This window comes from Vollenhovia emeryi, unplaced genomic scaffold (genome assembly GCF_000949405.1).
Source record: "Vollenhovia emeryi isolate VEMERY1.0 unplaced genomic scaffold, V.emery_V1.0 DF939232.1, whole genome shotgun sequence".
Lineage (NCBI taxonomy): Eukaryota > Metazoa > Arthropoda > Insecta > Hymenoptera > Formicidae > Vollenhovia > Vollenhovia emeryi.
This window is the reverse complement of record NW_011967134.1, coordinates 411,439-429,820: the sequence shown is the minus strand read 5'-3', so window position 1 is coordinate 429,820 and position 18,382 is coordinate 411,439. Positions and strand designations below refer to the sequence as shown.

Here is an 18,382-nt window from a genome sequence, read left to right as displayed (position 1 = left end):
TATGTATATAAAATATCTAATTAAAATAACGAAATCTTTGCCACACACGATTTATATAAAAAAATTCTATTATACAATTAAAAATTATTTCCAATTTCGAAATAGATTGGAAGCATTTAAGATAAGCTGCACATGTTTCAAGTCACACAACGTAACACAGGAAATTCCAGTCGAAAGGTTATTTAATATTGCCATCTACATGTATAATTTCTAATAACTATATCTATTTGAAATAATTCTGTTGACATTTCAACCTTTTTCCGCTCACGCAGATCGTATTATTACGAAAAAACGTAGCAAGGGAAAAAGAGGACAAGAAGATCGAAAAGTACAGCATCTAACCAGCTCCAGTGAAGGCACTTGTATTTTCGCACTTGAAGCAAAACTTTGGAAATGTATGAGTCGATGCGCGTAAGCACCACGTGTACGTGTGTATGCAAAGTGTAGGCGCGAATATTTCCTTGGCTGAGTGCCAAAAATTGTGTGAGATCATGTTAGAAAATATGGCAAGAACATGAGGAACTTGAAATTTGCATCAAATGCATTCATGATAGGAGAAAGTTTAAATAAAGGAACAGCTTCGTCGCTCCAAAAATAACACTAAAGCGCATGAGAGAGAGAGAGAGAGAGAGAGAGAGAGAGAGAGAAATCGCGGCCGATATACATATATTCAGATCTCGTTTCACATCGTCTCTATACGTAGTTGTCATAAATATGCAGAGATCGATACAATCCCTCTAAGCATTCCTAATTGAGAACGTTTTCGGCAATAATTTTAACTATTATATTATATTACTGAAATATTCCATTTTTAGCATCACTTTATTGTTAACATTTTAGGTATAAAAAATTGATAACATCATTTTTAGCGCCATTTTTAACTATTATAACTACAGAAATATTCCATTGTTAATATCATTTTATTATTAACATTTTAGATATGCATAATTGGGAACATTATTTTTGGCACCAGTTTTAACTATTATTACCGAAACATTTTATTTTTAGAATTGTCAACATTATATTATCAATTTTCCAGTTTTACTTCACATTCAAATAAAAATGTCTAAGACGAAATAAACAATGGCTTTCTATGTTAATTCTCGTATTTAAATAAATTCTCTTTGAAGAATAATATTTCAGTTCTCGAAATGTCTCTTGACTAATTTGAAAATACTTCACCACGAATGCTAATGTTTCCACATGAGAGCACTCGTTCTCGTTTCTAGAAAAACGGTTTTTGATATTTTTTCAGGGTCTTTATAACAGAACGAAACGCTTGTCTTTTTTTTACAGTTACTTGGCTCTTAGCAAGTAAAACTTTAGTTCCGAAACGTATTATTTAGGAAATATTCTCAGATGCAATGCATTAACTCTCTTAGGTATCGGAAAAATTATTATATCGAATAAGATATCAGCCAAAATTCACTGTGGCTTTTGAACAGGGTAGGAAAGAGAGTACAACAGGAAACAGTTTGAAAGCCCCGCAACGGAAATGCTCGAGCATCGAATTTCAGTTCAGAAAAATGGAAAACCATTAAGTTCAAATGGTTATTCGATAAGATTTATTATTATGGGTATCAATCGAAATTGTAGGGCATCAAAATCTCATGATATGATATTTATCGGCAGCGTCCATTATTGGATTACATTAATCTTCGCATTGCGCGCGTTTTCGTCATGTAACGTACACTTACGCATAAATTGTTTACGGAAAATTCTGAGGATCATTTATGGAAAAGTATAGAATCATTAAGCAAATCTGGTCGGAAGGAATCCGATAAATGCCAAGTCAGCGTGAATCAGCGATACTCCGTGCTTGTTCGTTCAGAAATTCAGAACGTTCAAATGAACGCGGTCCTCGTACAATTTGATTCCAATCAATATTCCCTACACAAACTGTCTATTAGGTCTTACAATATCCAGCATCGTTAGGGAATACAGCTCGACTAAAACGTGGTGTATTTTTAATTTAAAAATAGAAACTAGTTTCATAGAGATATTATGTAGCGTTACAATGGACCGCGCGTTTCTTTAGCTTCATATAGTCTTTGTATAAAAGTTCTTTAGTTATAAGAACATAGTAACGATCCTTAAAACGTCAAGTATACTAAAGGTACTTCCGTAAAGCATATTTGTTACACAAATGTTTTACGAACTATCGTTATTAATTTCGAGACAGGCCACAAAAAAAGCGTATCAAGAAATTTTGTTTAAGGAAAGCTCAATGATATTATATACTTTTCAAAGTCACTGTTAGAAAGAACTAGAGAACTTCGGGGAAAAAAAATAAAAAAAACCAAAAGCGGTTGGTTGAAATTTAAATTGTGGGACGTGAAATTGGATACGTGATAGCGTGAGTTTTCAACATGAATACACTTCACAAAAAAAAAAGTTACTTTGTTTCCAACGTATATTTCCAGCTGCATTTCAAGCTTTTGACAGATACGTATAAACTACGTTTATTTGTTCCAATATCGATTCCCGCGTAAGATCCTTTTTTATCGTGTTGCGTTTGATTCCCTCTGAAATGTGATAGGCCTTGTCGTAACGTTATTGTTTAAAAGAAAACATTGTATAAAAAGAAATTCAATATTATACTCAGTAATGTAAGAGACACGTATTTTGATGTTACATTTTAACGACAGATTTCTTAATAAATTCAAAATTACTCCTTTAAGAAAATCTTTGGAGTGAGTTCACTGCTCGACGTGATAATTTGCCATACTACGATTTTTCTTGACTACAAATTAGATACTTCTCAGTCGAGAAAATTTATTTGAAAGAAAGAAATTAGCCATTTAGAAGTGAAATTCGAAAATCAATTCAACGCAACTGTGTAATTTTTAAATATTTTCACTCGCCTCTCCGACTATGTCATTAAATTTTCGCTACCGAAAAATCAACACCCCAAGCATTGAAAGCTTCGTCGGAAAAACATGATGCGCCTAGTCAGGTGGAAATTTGCGTGCATTTATTTATGAGAATCCATTTTGCTGCTGTAACAGTCCGCGGTAAGCTAAATAAATTTCCTAGTATTGCAAGTAATTTAGCGAATCGTAAATACGTGTGTATGAAACACACATACGATACAGGAGCAAATATAAAGTTCCGCGGAGCGATTCCATTCGCGAGTATCGAGCGAAAAATATCTCGTTGGACACTTTCGTTGGCTGAGCTTATCTACGGGGCATCGCCGGCATAAAAATACATGCGATGTCGCGGTTCTTGATGACGAGGAAGCAGCTTATCGTAGCGTACGTGCGCAACGGCGGGAACGAAGCGGGTATAACATGTGATAGTACAGTACTTGCCCGATTTTTCGCGCGAATGTACATCGCCGTGTATTCGCACCAACGACACCGTGGAGAACGCGGGAGACGAGGAGATACGGGAGAAGATGAAAAAGGACCACGGTGCAAGGAAATGTAGGGTGTAAGTGGCGCATCAACGTGCGGATAATTTAGCAAGCGCATGTTAAATTTCAGAAGGTACTGTCCCTGCACAAGTATCAGCACAAGTAGCTCGAGTAAAAATAGGTCAGTCATATATGGAGGCAAGAAGAGAGATCGTTAGACTTAACAAGTAATTATTCTTTTTAAAAAAATGGACAGTAAAAATATTAATAAGTAGGTTTCAGTCGACCTCAACTGGCACGTGTTTAAGAAAAGAACATACAAAGCGACGTTTCGACCTGGAGTTTAGGTCCTTTTCAAGTAAAAATATTATGTAAAAGATGCATCAATTAGCGCCACGCTCAACAACATTTTGTCATTTTTACAAATACTTCAACATATATATGTAAAAGCAAGGACAATAATTCTGCTTACCAAATCCACGGAAAAGGTCATCATCGTCAGACTCAAGGTAAGATTAAAGGGGCAAAGGAAGATGTATGCAAACTTGAATTATTCGACAAAGAGCACTCGCCAAATTTGCGGAAGCATAGAGAGAAGAGATTGAAAAGATCAAGAATGAATACACATCACATGACTCGAACAAAAAGCCGTGTAAGGCTAAACTTTTGTAAAATTAAACATTGGAAGTGTTTATAAATAATTAAATATCTCATTACTGTGTCAATTTAATTATATATCAAAGACTAGTAAATTTTTCTTGTACAAAATTGCAAGTAAAAAAAATATTAATTAAGCAGTTGCTAATTATGTCACTTGTTGACGTTAGCTACAAAATAAATTGTAATTGTCGCAAAAGATTGAGAGAAAAAGAGAAAGAGAATCTCCAAAATTTAATTCTAACAATAAGTTGAAAAGATGAAATAATATGAAGGAAGATTATTATTTATTGTAGCTCTCTTGAGAACATTTTGATTAATTCTGAATCTCTTGAATCCAATTCCGGAATTGATAGCGAGAAGAGATCGTGTAAAATTAAATAAAAGGTAAACTTGCTTATTCATGCTGTTGAGATGTGCTTTAGTGGCGAAAGGAGCTTACCTTTAATTGTATCTTTAATTAATACATATAATCCAACTCCATTCATTTTAATTAATAATCCAAAAACCATCCTACACAAATTGATGAATACAGATCTACAGACCCGAAATTTGAGAAAAAAAATAATCAAATATATCTATGTGTCTTAACGCCTCCTACTTGCGAATCAACTCGTATAATTACCCATTTTTTGTATGCAATTCATATGCAATACAAACAAAATTCTACGTGAGCGGCAACACAAAATTAAGCTTGGATAACGAAGCGTTCTTCTAAAAATATCGAATCACTACACAAAATAAAATATATTCAATATATAGAAAGATAAAAATATTCTGGCTGAATACAAATAATCTGTTTTCTGTTGTTCAAAGATTGTTAAGTTTAGATACATCTAAAATTCAAATTCAAAGAAAGTATTGATGAAAATATATGTTTAAAAACTTTTTAAAATAAACAATAATAATAAAAATAATTTTTCTCAACATGAGAAAAATATAGAGTTTTAACATTCTACATTAATAATATATCTAAAACTTGATACATTTATTTATTTTTTAAGAGAAAATTTATGACTTATATTAACATTTTCGTATGCAGGTGAAATCAAATATCGATGCTAAATGAATTAATTTTTATAACAAGAGATTATTTCCATTTTTCTATATAAATGTAAAATAAAAATGTATATAAATGTTTCTAAATAAATGTAAAATAAAAAATATATAAAATATGGCGTTACATACATACGTATATTACTTTAAGCCATATATATATTTTTTGAAAATTCGGAACTATGTAGCATGTCTTTATTTCTGCATGCAACTATACATATAAATTATTTTGTTCTGGTGCATTGAACAAATTTTATATTGCGTGCCACGCGCATATTTCGAAGGGTATCGAAGGAAGAAGAATCTGGACAGAGTAACGCGAAAAAAGTATACGTAAAAAATACCAAAAAGGAAAATAAAGAGAGACGGGAAGAGACTAAACTGCCGTGTCTCGTCCGGAATGGCGTGGGACGAATGAATTCCGGCGGAGCACAAAGACAAGCGGTAGGGAGAGCGCAGCGCGGGAAACGAAAGAAATTCTAAAGGACTGCCACGGAAATAGATGCTTTGGGAATAGAGTATTAAAGGCGTACCGAGAGAGCGCTTTACAACGGAAGGACGAGAGAAGAAGGTGTGACCGTGAGGGTTGGAAAACGAGGCAGAAGGAGCGACTCGGGAGAGGAAGAAGATGGACCAAAAGAGACGACTCTCACATTCGGATGCCATATCAGACCGCGTGACTCGAATAGAAGTCACGGCTCGAATTTTCTCGGCTGGACGTGAGAATTAGGCGAGAAACGACAATTGAGATCCGTTCCACCTACTACTCTATCACGGGTCCTTCAGATTTCGCCGAGGGATATCAGATCGGTTATTCTTAGAGCAGATCGACGCTTAGAGAATTTTATAGAAACGGAATCGAAATTGGATGCTTACAATGTGTTACGCGCAAGTTTCTTTCACATATTCCTTTTCGTCAACTCGATCAATAAAAAATATATTATCTAGTTTTACTTTATCTAAAACAACATTTTTCTATCATATTGTAACAAAAACTATACCAAATTTTTTTTATGTTATAAAGAAATGTAATACGAATATTTCGTTCACATTTATAGTGGGATATAAAATGTCAAAAGAAAAGATTCTAGATTATATATTTTTGAAGATCTTTACGCAGGTTAAATTTATTATTTTATCATCTTCACAGTCATTATTGTATTTAGATCGTTTTCCTTATTCAGAGATCGTACGTATTCAGCTTAGAAATAATTTTGTAGTAAAAAGGAAAATATTTGTGCACTTTAGAGATATATTTTTATGTCAATTTCTTTTTTAAGTGTTCTTAAAATGTGTGCTACGATGAATAATCGGTTGACAGTGGAATTATTGAAATATCGTCGAACTTTAGATCCATCTTTCATTACATCACGACTCCGCTATATAGTCTCATTGTCGTTTCATAATAGAATGCCACGAAATGAGGCGGCTAAAATTGGAAATTTATTCGATTACTGTGAGATATTAGCTTTGTTCGAGCTCACGTCGAAATCGCGGCGAGCGCGTATTTCCGTTGCGAGTAAAAATTGAGCTATCCATCGACTGCACAGAGTGTGTCGATTGGGTATGCTTCGTGACATAAAAGATTCATATTACTGCGGATACAAACTTGCTTTATAAAAATTGGAAAAACCACCACAATGTATGCGAGAAATACGTAAGTCTGTTGCGCCGGCAAATTAACGTGAAAATCTTTCTTTTAGGGATATACGAAAAGATCTCGCTATGATAATTGCCAATTTACTTTCATTGTTCTATCAACTTCTGCTACTTTATTCGAACCTTCTTTGAAACAACAAAAATTTATTTACTTTTATTCGTCATTTTTCACATTGTTCTTCCTTTCCACCGATTGTGGAACATGATTTATTGGACACATCATATCTATATTTGAACATAAAAATTACAATCCAAGCACGTGTTTGATTTAATCGAATCGACATTTAACTACAACAATCAATTTACTTACAATTTACTCTGTGTGTGTGTTTTGTTTCGTTATCTCGCCAAGTAAAAATATATTCGCGATAATCTATTACTTCTTCAAGCTCCGCTGCTACTCGTACTCGCATATTATAATAAATTGTTTCGTAGACATTTATAAAAATGTTTTTCCAACCATTTCTGAGATAGATTTGATACGACTATAATGGAACACAGATCAACATCGCTAATATTGTAACAAAAATTATTCCTTGCATGCATCGTTGTTATCGCGATATTAATCCGACCGTTGATTAACAGCAACTGGTGTGGTGCGATAATGACTACCATAAAAAAATCACTTCTTGGTTAGCGTCATAGAAAAATCGCAAAAATGATGTTACGCTTGCATTCTTATGTGGCGTTTAATCTTTCTTTCATAACCAGGGCGCGCTTCGTTCCCGACTCAATTAGTAGTTCACGGCGTTACTTTTACTCCCCGTAGTATTAGAGATATCTCCCGGAAGTATTTCAAGATTGTTAAAGACGTTATGATATTACATTTCCAAATGATATTATATATTTTAGTTTAATTAACTTTAATCTGGTTTGTGTAACATGGAAACATTCCGCTTCAAAATATTTCACTTGTTTACGCGAATAATAATTGTTTTTAATCTCCGCAGTACATGTTTATCACAAGCTTTAAATCTTCCAGACAAAAAGATATTTTATTTATTAATAAATTTTTAATGCAATTAATTGTCTTTTATGTTTTTAATTTGACTTTACACAAAGGGTTTTCAGCTACACATCATACCAACAGATGATATTTTTGTTAAATATATCGTTAGTGAATGCAGCAGAAAAATGTCAAGTGAATAAAATCATTCCGTTACTGTAACCAATTTTTCATTATTATTTATTAGTATTAAATCGTTATTTGTTAGAATTAAATCAACAACTATATATTTTCTAGCCGCAAGACGTTGATACACGGCATGATCCGTTACTCATCGAAAAGAGAAAGAATTTACATATAAATAAAAGTTAAAGATGTAATATCTTTATAAAACTTATGAGAAAGATGGATTTCGAAATTGATAATATCAGTTTGTATAAATTTCGATCCTATACTGCCATACTATAAATAGTATAAATGATAAATTCGTATCACAGTTCACCTGTATCAAAATATGAATAAAAATACACAATACTTTATTTTAAAGACAATTTTATAGAACTTGTCAGGCAGTGTCAATGACTTTTCTTATTATTTTATACACATGAGTGTCAAAATCTTTTTATTTACCCTTTTGTACAAATAGAAAGTATGCTTCGTTGCTGTTGAGTTGGATGATTTATGTCGTCAGATAAATTAAGTTAAAAATTATCGTCCAAGTTTAAACATACAAACTCGATTAACAAAACCGAAGCATACTGATTCTCATTGGATAAGCACCAATCTGTGCAATCGTGTAACATTATCTCAATCTTCAATATAATCTACTGTGAGTTTAATAAATTATGAGCGATAAAATCGCATTTAAAATTTATGATTAAGAAAGAATGCTCGACTCCGAAATATTTTTCATCATATAAAGTAGCGTGTGTCTAACTTTATACAAATAAATAGCAATCGCTTATCGAGCCTATCTTAAGAGTCTATCGCGTTGAAATTTGTTTCTACTGCACACGAGAGTCTTCAATAAAGTTTAAAACGTGAAAAGGACGCCCGTATGTGTTACTTCGCGTAGCGAATCGTGAGGGAGTAGTGACGAAAAAGTAGAAAATTCTTTAACAGCACAATCCGCCATCTACAAAGTAAATTTTGTTGCAAATATCGCGCTATTTTTTCTGCATATCTTGCGTCGTATTGATCGTCGCAATTGTAAACAGCGCGATCTTGCATCGTCACGTCGTCGAACCGTGCGTTGAAATTTATTTCGGTGGTATTTTTGATTCCTTCTTTCGATTTTTTTTTTCTCGCAGAAGTTCTCGTGACGTAAATCTTGCGTGTTTACTGAAAACTTCCGGCGAAAAGCAGACCTACTTTGCGTATGATTTATTCGCCAACGTGCACGCGGTTGCAGCGGATGAGTTTTTAATGGTGCATAATACGGAAGTAAAAATTGCCGGCTTTCGTGGACGCGAGAATTAGACCTCGCGTGAGAGAAGTAAGAGGGCGGCGCATCAGTTTTCCATCACGGATCGAAGGGTGTTACGGGAAAATAAATTTCCTTTCGCTCAGGTAGCGGAATGATAAGGTATCGCGATGTCCTAAGGAGACACTAGTTACTTCCACGAAGACTCATCGATACGTCTTCCCGTGAACTTTGGAAGCTCCACCGCCGTTTGATTACCCCAAGAAGATCTCGGCAACATTCGAATCTCATACCGTATACGTCACTGCCAATCGCGCACGCACACGATCGATGTGCGCTTTCGATACTAATCTTCACACTACTTACGTTTACATTTAATGCTGGATGCCTAATCCCAATTGTCTACTTACTTCCCTTATGAGATCGCTTATTATTTTGATTTGGAAATCAGCTGCCGCTATCGAAGATGCATGTAAAAGAGATCGTAACTTTTAAGAAGAAAAAAAAAACAGATATTCAGACGAGGTGCCGTCTTCCGATGATTTTTCATATCTGTGCATACGTAGCGACTTCATTTTCTAAAGTAAAGTCCAACGTTAATAACTATCTTCTGTACGGATATTTTTGTGTAAATATCTGCGGACATGCAACGTGCATTCGTAAGAACGAATATTTTCAGAGTGTTTGTAATATCTTTTTGCCCCGTCTCTTGCAAGAGAATTTCGCGGCTAAATCTTCATCCCAGTACATATATTATAAGATAGTCTTCAAAATCTTGACATTTAATAAGAATAATTTCCTTGAATCCATTAGACTCTTATTTTTTATACATTCGATTAACAGATACATAATTTATTTATGTATTTCACGATGCAATTTGTTCGCATTAAGCGCAGATTCAACTATAGATGAGCGCATCCGAGCAAAGATATAGCCTTATCTCGTTGCCTTGATACCAGTTACCAGGATCTCTGTGCACCTGCAGCGATCCCGTCATCTGTTTGAGATCGGAAGAAAGGAAGAGAAAGAGAAAGGAGAAAAAGAGGAAAAAGATATACGAGCAGATAAATCACGCCCTCGTGCCACTTTTCCCTTTTTTTTTCCTTTTGCACTATCCACCGCCCACCTTGGTCGTCGTTTCGCCATGACGACGCGTTTCCACGACGTGTCATTATTAAGACGCCGGGCGCCGCGACGTCTTGCTGCGTTCGCTCTACATATATAAGTCCCGCATCAAAAACTTATTCGATCCGTAACTTTACTTAAATCCAGCCGGGAATATCCGCCCGCAAATCTCGTCGTTAATTATTTTCCTATTTCGATTACTCGTTTACACGCCTTGAATTAATTACGATCGCTAACTGCCACGGGGAAATCTTTGCCTTCCAAGTCGAATAAATCCGAATGAAAAGAATCAGGTGCAAAGAGATCCTGAATCTTAATTAGTTATGTAGGAACTTTGTTTTATCTCAGACGATTATCAATACTTCATGATTTGATCTTCTTTCTAAAGTGAAGAACCTCGTACTTGCGAATATAATAAGGAAAAATTACAGAGTGTAAAAAAATATGACAAAAAGAGGTTACTGCTACACTGTGCAATAAAATGACATAACTGTCTATTTAAAAATTCACTCATTAAAAAATCGGGAAAGCTATTATTTATAATTTATCAAAAGACATAATTGTGTAAAAGAAAAGTATTTTTACAGTAATGTCTGAGAAAGAAAATTTTATAAATCGCTTCTAACTCGTATCCGATAAAAATTGTTCACCAAGTTGTCGTTTGAACTAACATTAGAAATTTTTGATGTGTTCTTAAAAAGTTTGACTATCTTAAAAAATTGTTAAGGAGAGGACCAATAGTTGACAGCGCGATACAAGCCAATCATGTTTAGTTTACGAGAGATATATCCAATGGAAAAAAAAGCGGAAACCAATAGTCTACAAACGCAAAACTGTTCAATCCTAATAAATATTATTACTATTAATATATTATCCCAATTGTATGTCAAATTATTATGTAATTAATGACAATTATCATATATATATATATATATAGTAAATGGACGAAGATGGGCTGCATCGAAATAGAGTATAAGAAAAAGACTAACTTCAAATGCATCCAATACCGAATAATTGTAATCAATTTGAAGTAAAAATTAATTGATGAGAGAGAGAGAGAAAGAGAAAGAAAAACGTATGGCCAGAAAACATTTTATTGTCTAGCAGAGAAAATGCCACAGTGTACACAGCAACAGTTGTAAAATAATATTTTTGAAAGAAAACGGTTTTTTCGAGAAGAAAGAAAATGTTTTAGAATGGCCAGCACGTTTTCGAGATTTGAATATTATTGCAGCCTGTTACACAATGTTAGTACACAAACTATATTTTAGAGGAAAGCAATTTCAAGCCATTAATGAATCAAAGACGTGCGAAGTAGTATGGGTAAGATTAGGATAAAAAGAAATTCCAGAGAGACTTTATAAATTACTGCCAGAGCGAATAATTGAGGTACTTGAGAACAAGACAGAAAATTATTAAAGTAGAGAGTTCCCGCGTTTTCCGCGTTTTTCCCTTTATGCTTTTAATAATTTTTCAACTGTATTATCATTTCTGTTCTCCCGATGAACAAATTTCTTTTAATTAAATATATACGTATACATTAATTATCGAATGGAGCGCTTCTCTTTCTTTTTACGCAAGATTTTATTATTACACAAGGTTGCATTATTAAAAAACTATAAGTTTTGCTTAAACCTTTTGATTAAGGAATCACTAATTTTCGAAATACAAATATATTTTTGTCTATAATACTCGGCATGCTTTTTCTCTTCTCTCTCTTTTCTTTGTGACGTACATTATAAATTAGATGATTAGCAATCATTGTATGTATATATTACTTAAATCTACACCTCATGTTTACCAAATTTAACTGATCAACGAAACGAAGTATCATTTCATAAAATATAACTATTAGTTACCGTCACGTTACGTTTTGCAACTCAATATAAAGGTTCCGGGTCCGGCACGTATGCACGACGAAAGCGTTATGTAATTTGAAAGCCATGCGCCGGAATTGCATGAAACTTTCAGGAAATGTTAGCAATACCGTTACGGATATAACGATGCCATTGCGGTAACCCTGGGGCGTCTCATTCCCGTATATATTCTACAAACACGAAGGGTTAAATGTGGTTTACCAATTGCGCGGTTAAATTCCGGGGTACGTTTTCGAATCCCTCCGAGAAAATTACCTGTCGAAGTCAATCGCTCGTTCTTCTACACATTAACCGATTCGCTCGCAATATCGCTTGATTTTATACGATACGTTACGTATATACGCTTCGTATTTTTCTCGATTCAACGACAGGCGAAAGAGTGTCGACGTCGAAAAGTATAGAGATCATTAATTGCATGTCAATATTTCAGTTAAATCTAGAGCGTAAAGTATAAAAGAAATTCTTTACATTGTACCAGACGTTATTTTACTTTTTAATTTGTGACAAACAAAATACCCGAGGTGATTTGCTGTCAAACAGCAAATATTCTATAAAATAGAAATTATTTGATGCTTTTTTTATTGATAACCAAGATCAAGAGAAAATAATTACGAAATAATAGAATATACTAAATTCTTTGACTTAAAACGTTGTTTTAAAAAAAGACAAGTGCAAAAAATTGACTAACATCTTTTTGTATTTCAAATTAATATGATTTTTAATAACACGCGTATAATTAAGCTATTCGTTTTTGTCTGTCTATTAAACTGCAAGTAAAAACACTATATATTTTATTTAAAAAATAGAAATCATTTTTATATTTTATAAAAAGTTTACTTAACTTTGTAACTTCAATAATTTTCTATTATTTTTCACATAGAATGTTAATCTTTTTTTTCGACTATTGCAATGCATTTGATTGTGGTATGCAGGATTTATGTAATAAAATTGTTATTCAAATTAATCTCCAAATCTATTTTCTTGAAGCTAAAGACTCGTATAAGAAATTCTTATGATATATGCAGAGCGTAGAATCGCGCTTTCCTCGTGAAACCTCTCTCGATTTAATCTTTCGAGTTTCGACATGCAATTAAGAGTCACCCCTATGTGCTTTGGGACTTATGAGCTTACCTTGATCGTGAATTGTCTGCAGGCTGGCTTGTAGGCGTTTGTGCCGCAAACGAGAAAGCGATCGGGGCCTTGTCTGCCGAATACTCGCACGTAGTTCTGGCACTCGTCGTCGCTGCGGCCCTTCAAGTAGCAAAGCTCGCGATGCGCCTCGGTGCTGGACCATTGCAATCTCTGAAACAGGCAAGATCGAGCAAACATTACTACTTCGGCTCCTGGCCAACTTGGCGTCACGTACACCGCGGAGTACGCGAGTTTGTATGACAAAAGCCGATTAGAGGTCAGCCAAAGATTAATACTCTTGCATGAAAATTGAGACTTAACGGAACTCAATCCTCCCCCCCCCCCCATTTTCAATGAGAGAGAGAGACATATCGATTCGGAGAACGTCGTCACTATCTCATGCTTTCGCGCCAGGCAGAGACTCGTTTTTAGTAATTCCCTCGTATCGCATTAATTTTGCGAGTTATGCGCTTCGTTCGGCAGATTTAGAGCCGGATCCGCGAAAAATGTAAAGTCGTCTTAACGTTAAAGTCGACTTTAAGGTATAATTTATATCGCGTGAGCTGCACGCGTTAGAGAATTAAATGTAATGCGACGTTAAATCTTTTTGAATTCTCGCCATCTCGGTGGAATAAATGAGTACCGTCGCTAGCGTTGAATCTTAATCCGATGACAACACTCTCGTGATAATAATGATGATGTACCCTGGGCTTGTCTCTTTGTCATTGGCGTATGCGTTATTATTCCGACTGAGAGGGTAACATACTGTATTATTAGTCCTTACATTGAGATACAGTGGCGAATAATAATCCGGGCTACGTTCCCTAATATCCGCATTGTTTCAAAGTCACATCGTCTCGTCTCGCGTACGAGTACGTTCTTAGATTCGGAGAATAAATGAACAATAAATGAATTTTGCAAACACAATAAACCCTTCGTACATAAACTGCGATTATATCCGAAAAGGTAAAGGGCTTAAGATAATCGGATTTTTGGATTTTACAGTTGAGTGGTAATACAAGGAGCTGTAAAACTTTGCACGTGCTCAAACAGAATTGCGTAGATTTTAAAGGAAGTGAACGGAGAATTTCTTCAATCTATCGGTATTCAGTTTCATTACGTCAGAAAGATATTTTTGTATTAATTACTCATTTCATTTAATAAATAATTAAAACCTCTACCTGTTTCTCTAATCAACTTGATCTTATACCAAAATCTTATACGATAAGGAATGTAAACTTTCTTTGTCTCTTACGAGTGCACTTTTAATTGTTGATGATGTTTTACTCAATTATTCAAATAAACAGTCTTTAATATTAATAATCATTAATTTTCTGTATGATTCAATGTCTAAGAAAATGATAGAGATGTAAGTACATGTAATTAATATGTTAACAAATCGATTGTGCGAAAGCGAATTGCGTAGATTATTGAACAGAAGAGGAAAGTGACTGTACGCGCGACTTGGGAGGGAAAAAAAAGTAGAGTAGAAAATAGAGCAGTAAATTATTTCGAGAAAAGAATCGGCGAGGAAAGGTCAGCCGCAATTCTAATTCTAGGGCATTATATTATTCGTTCGGTTAAAAAAAAATATCAAACGTTGCTTGCCGTGACTCGGTCTCCTTGTTTAAACCAACCACCTCATGGCCCTGAGGCAACGTTGAGAGACACGGAGTGCACGAAACAACAAGAAGGTGAGGAGCGGCGAGAAGGTAAGGTAGGTAGGGAAGGTAGGTTACGACAGGAGCTGCAGCTGCATACTGCCAAGCAGAAATCCTTGAACAAGCTATATTCAGCTCCTTCTCCAGCGCGCTATGTTATATCTTTACGACGTCTCATGGCCGACCGGGAAATTCCAGTTTCCTCGATAATTTTGGCTGGTCACGCCTCAACGAAACGCGCACGTTTAAGCCGCGTTATTCTCGCAAAGAATTTCCTCTCGTCGATGGTTTTCTCGAGAGGGCGAGAACTCGAATTTCCCACTAAACCCTTTTTATCGCGATTGATAAGTTTATCAAGGAAATGGAAACGTATCTTCACCAAGCAGAAATGTCTAAGAGGCACTGTAAATGATATTTCAACACTTTGAAATATTCATGAGAACGCTTAAAAAAACACTCTAGTTTTTCGAATATTTCATTTCAAATAACTTTGCAATTTTTCTGATAAATTAATTTTATCATTTGTGTATGATTTTTCATGATTTCTTTTAAGCCGACGGATGGATTGATTTTATCGAATATAACAAATTAGATAGTAATTCGAAGCGATAGCTCGATCGGGAAATTGGGTAACAAGGGTACATTTAGCACGGTAGAGAAATCAAATTATGTCCCGGGAAGGCAAATTATCTTCGAACGCCTGTCGTTATTCGAATGGATAAAATCCTAAAATCTAATTCCACTTATTAGTCAGTAAAATTTCTAAAATAACGAAATATATAAATAAAATTTTATCACATTTCTATATTATTTTTAAAACATCAAGAATAACGATACGAAAATATATTGACGATAAGCCAAAATATCAATTTTTGTAGGTAAAAAGAAGTCTCGTGAAAAAAAATTATAGAGTAAAATATTCATCTGAAATTTATGTGCAAGGAAAATAACTTTGGAATATTGCATTGTTGTATTTTAAGCATCGACACTTGAATAAGTGTCGATATAAATCATTTTTCATATGTGACCCGATTTTATTTTCATTTTTACTTCAAATTTCAAAGGCTTTTGCTTTTAAAGTTTTTTTTTAAATAGGACTGAACTCAATTTTATTGACATTTTACGGATTACAATCAAGTGAAAAAAACGCTAGTTTGAAATTATAGAAAGAATATAATTTTGAAAAGAAATGTTTCAGTGGACGTACGTTCACAGAATAATATTTCATAAGATTGTTGCTAGGAAACATTACACACCGAGCTATTGTTTTCTCGTTTGATTATTAATATCTTCTTGCAAATATCGAAAATCCATCAATTAACTTTTCTCACACCACTGCGCCTTAAAATATCAAGATAAATTGAGTGGCCAATACCGTGTCATTACTTTTGAAAAAATCGACTAATTCCTAACATAAATTAATTTCCATTCGTTACGCGATTCTCAATTAATTCCCGGATCTTAAGTGATATCTTCGGCAGCGCCCGGTAACGACGGCAAAGGAACCAATTAAGAAGCCGAACGGTATTTCGACTACGACTGTGATTTAGGGAACGGCCGCGTGATGTATTCCGCTTTTTGTGCTAATTAGAATACGTCTCCGCGAATCTCCCGGCCGTCGCCGTCAGTTCTAGGACTATGGTGCGAGCAGAAGCAGAAACAGCACGGCGAGTTACAACCGACTGAAAACTTTCGACCGCAAAATCGTACTGCATATTCATCGAGTAATACGATTTCGCCAGTTTCGAGCCTGCCGGTGGTGGCCGATTTTACGCTTTAACCCGCGAATAAATTCGACTTCGGGACATCATACCGGTACGGCGCAATGTGGCGCCGCGAGAACTTCCCATAATTTTTTGTTCCCTTTGTTCGCGGACTTGATTCGGATATTCCGACCGGGTCCTGTCAGTGTAACTTTCAGACGGGGAAGCAGTGAAGGAGCTGCGGAAAAAGGGAGGAGCTAACAGGGAAGTGTGCTTATCCGGGAGTAAACGGAAAGGAAAGATTCGTCCGACAGGACGAGTCTCCTTTATATTCCTTTTTTTTCTATAGGATTAAGTAATCCGCTTTTTGCAATCGATCAAAGTTTCTTTTCGAGCCGAGAAGTTTTAATTAAAACGCATGAGGCGATATCGGACGAATTGCAGTATCTGACACGTACGTCCTGTACCTAGTCCTGTAGATCCTGCCTTGGATTTTTATTAACTTCTTTTGGGAGAAATGGGAACATGTTTGCATTGTCCGACTTATTTTGTTCGCGGATTGATATCTTGGAGCAATGCGGAAGATACGACGAATAATTTGCATCAGAATTATTCAAGATTGATATGATATTGTTTCTCGTTGTATGGATTTGTAATCGGACAATAAATTTCAAGCAAAAAGTGGAGACATATGATAAATACATTGTAAACTTTAGTACGAGGGGTAAACCGCTGACCAAAATCATGTACACCAATGCCTACTAATGCTCAGTGGGCATTATTTTATCTTGTTTGTCTCGTTTTATCTTATTTCATCTTTATAATGCCCCAGCAAAGCCGAATGCCCAAAAAAATGCCCAGTAATGTCCAGTAATGCCCGCAAATCTGTGCACCACAATGTCCTCAGCGGTTTACCTCTCGCTTTAGTATATCGATTCTATTACTTCAGATAGATACTACATACTTGATAAAACAGATTAGTGAATACAAATTTGGAATCACAGCTTAAACTTAAAACTCGCTTATTAATAAGTGTCTATATGGACTTCTTCTACTGTTTCTCAAATAAAATCCCAAAGTATTTCTCACCCTTCGCCTAGCATCCTAGGTCGCGCAAAAAGACATTTACAGTCAGGTAACCGAAAAGTTTTTAACGAAGCAACTTAAATATCCTCCTTAGCTGAAATACCAAGAAACGAGATAGAGGGTAATTCAAGGGTATTGTGCCAAGAAAGTATGGCGAGGTGCTGTGAAACATTTGTACTTCCGCAGCGAGTGGAATATACGTGTTTCCAACTGCAGTCTGTTTCACGTGGCCAAAGCTACGAATAAATTCGGCTATAGGCATTAGTCGCGGGTATTCAGTAAAAACTTTTTCGCGGCACGCCAACAAGTTGCTTTGCTCCCTCAACTTGGGTAAAAATGGCACATCGATAACGACCGAGCGCGGTCACACAGGAGTAAAAAGTATATGTTTATTCGCGTATAATTTATTTCCAACTCATTTCACTTTTCGTACTACACTTGTGCGTAGAGGGAGAGAAAGAGAGGGCGAGGGAGAGAAGGAATTTGATTTAGAATTAGAAGTCTTAATATCCGGAAAAGTTCCGGATTCTTTCTTCCACTTTATAACGTCATATCGTTAGAAGAAAGAAAGTTAAATAATACCTTGCAATTTGTCAATAATTATTTCCGATTTATCTCTCTGCATTATGCAACGCGTGCTAAAACCGTCAAATGTCTGTAAAGTCGTCGATTGATTTGGAATGCAATTTTTCCTCCAAAA

At 35.1% G+C, this 18,382-nt stretch overlaps 1 protein-coding gene across 3 annotated transcripts in view; it reads right to left on the bottom strand.

Moving 5' to 3' along the window:
- Nucleotides 1-18,382, bottom strand: part of LOC105560356 (semaphorin-1A-like) — a 219,804-nt gene that overhangs the window by 45,226 nt on the left and 156,196 nt on the right. For all 3 annotated transcript variants that reach the window (XM_012009413.1, XM_012009414.1, XM_012009415.1), the window contains one exon: nucleotides 13,233-13,403. In XM_012009413.1, the coding sequence (XP_011864803.1) occupies nucleotides 13,233-13,403 (171 nt within the window). The remainder of the gene's footprint in view (nucleotides 1-13,232; nucleotides 13,404-18,382) is intronic.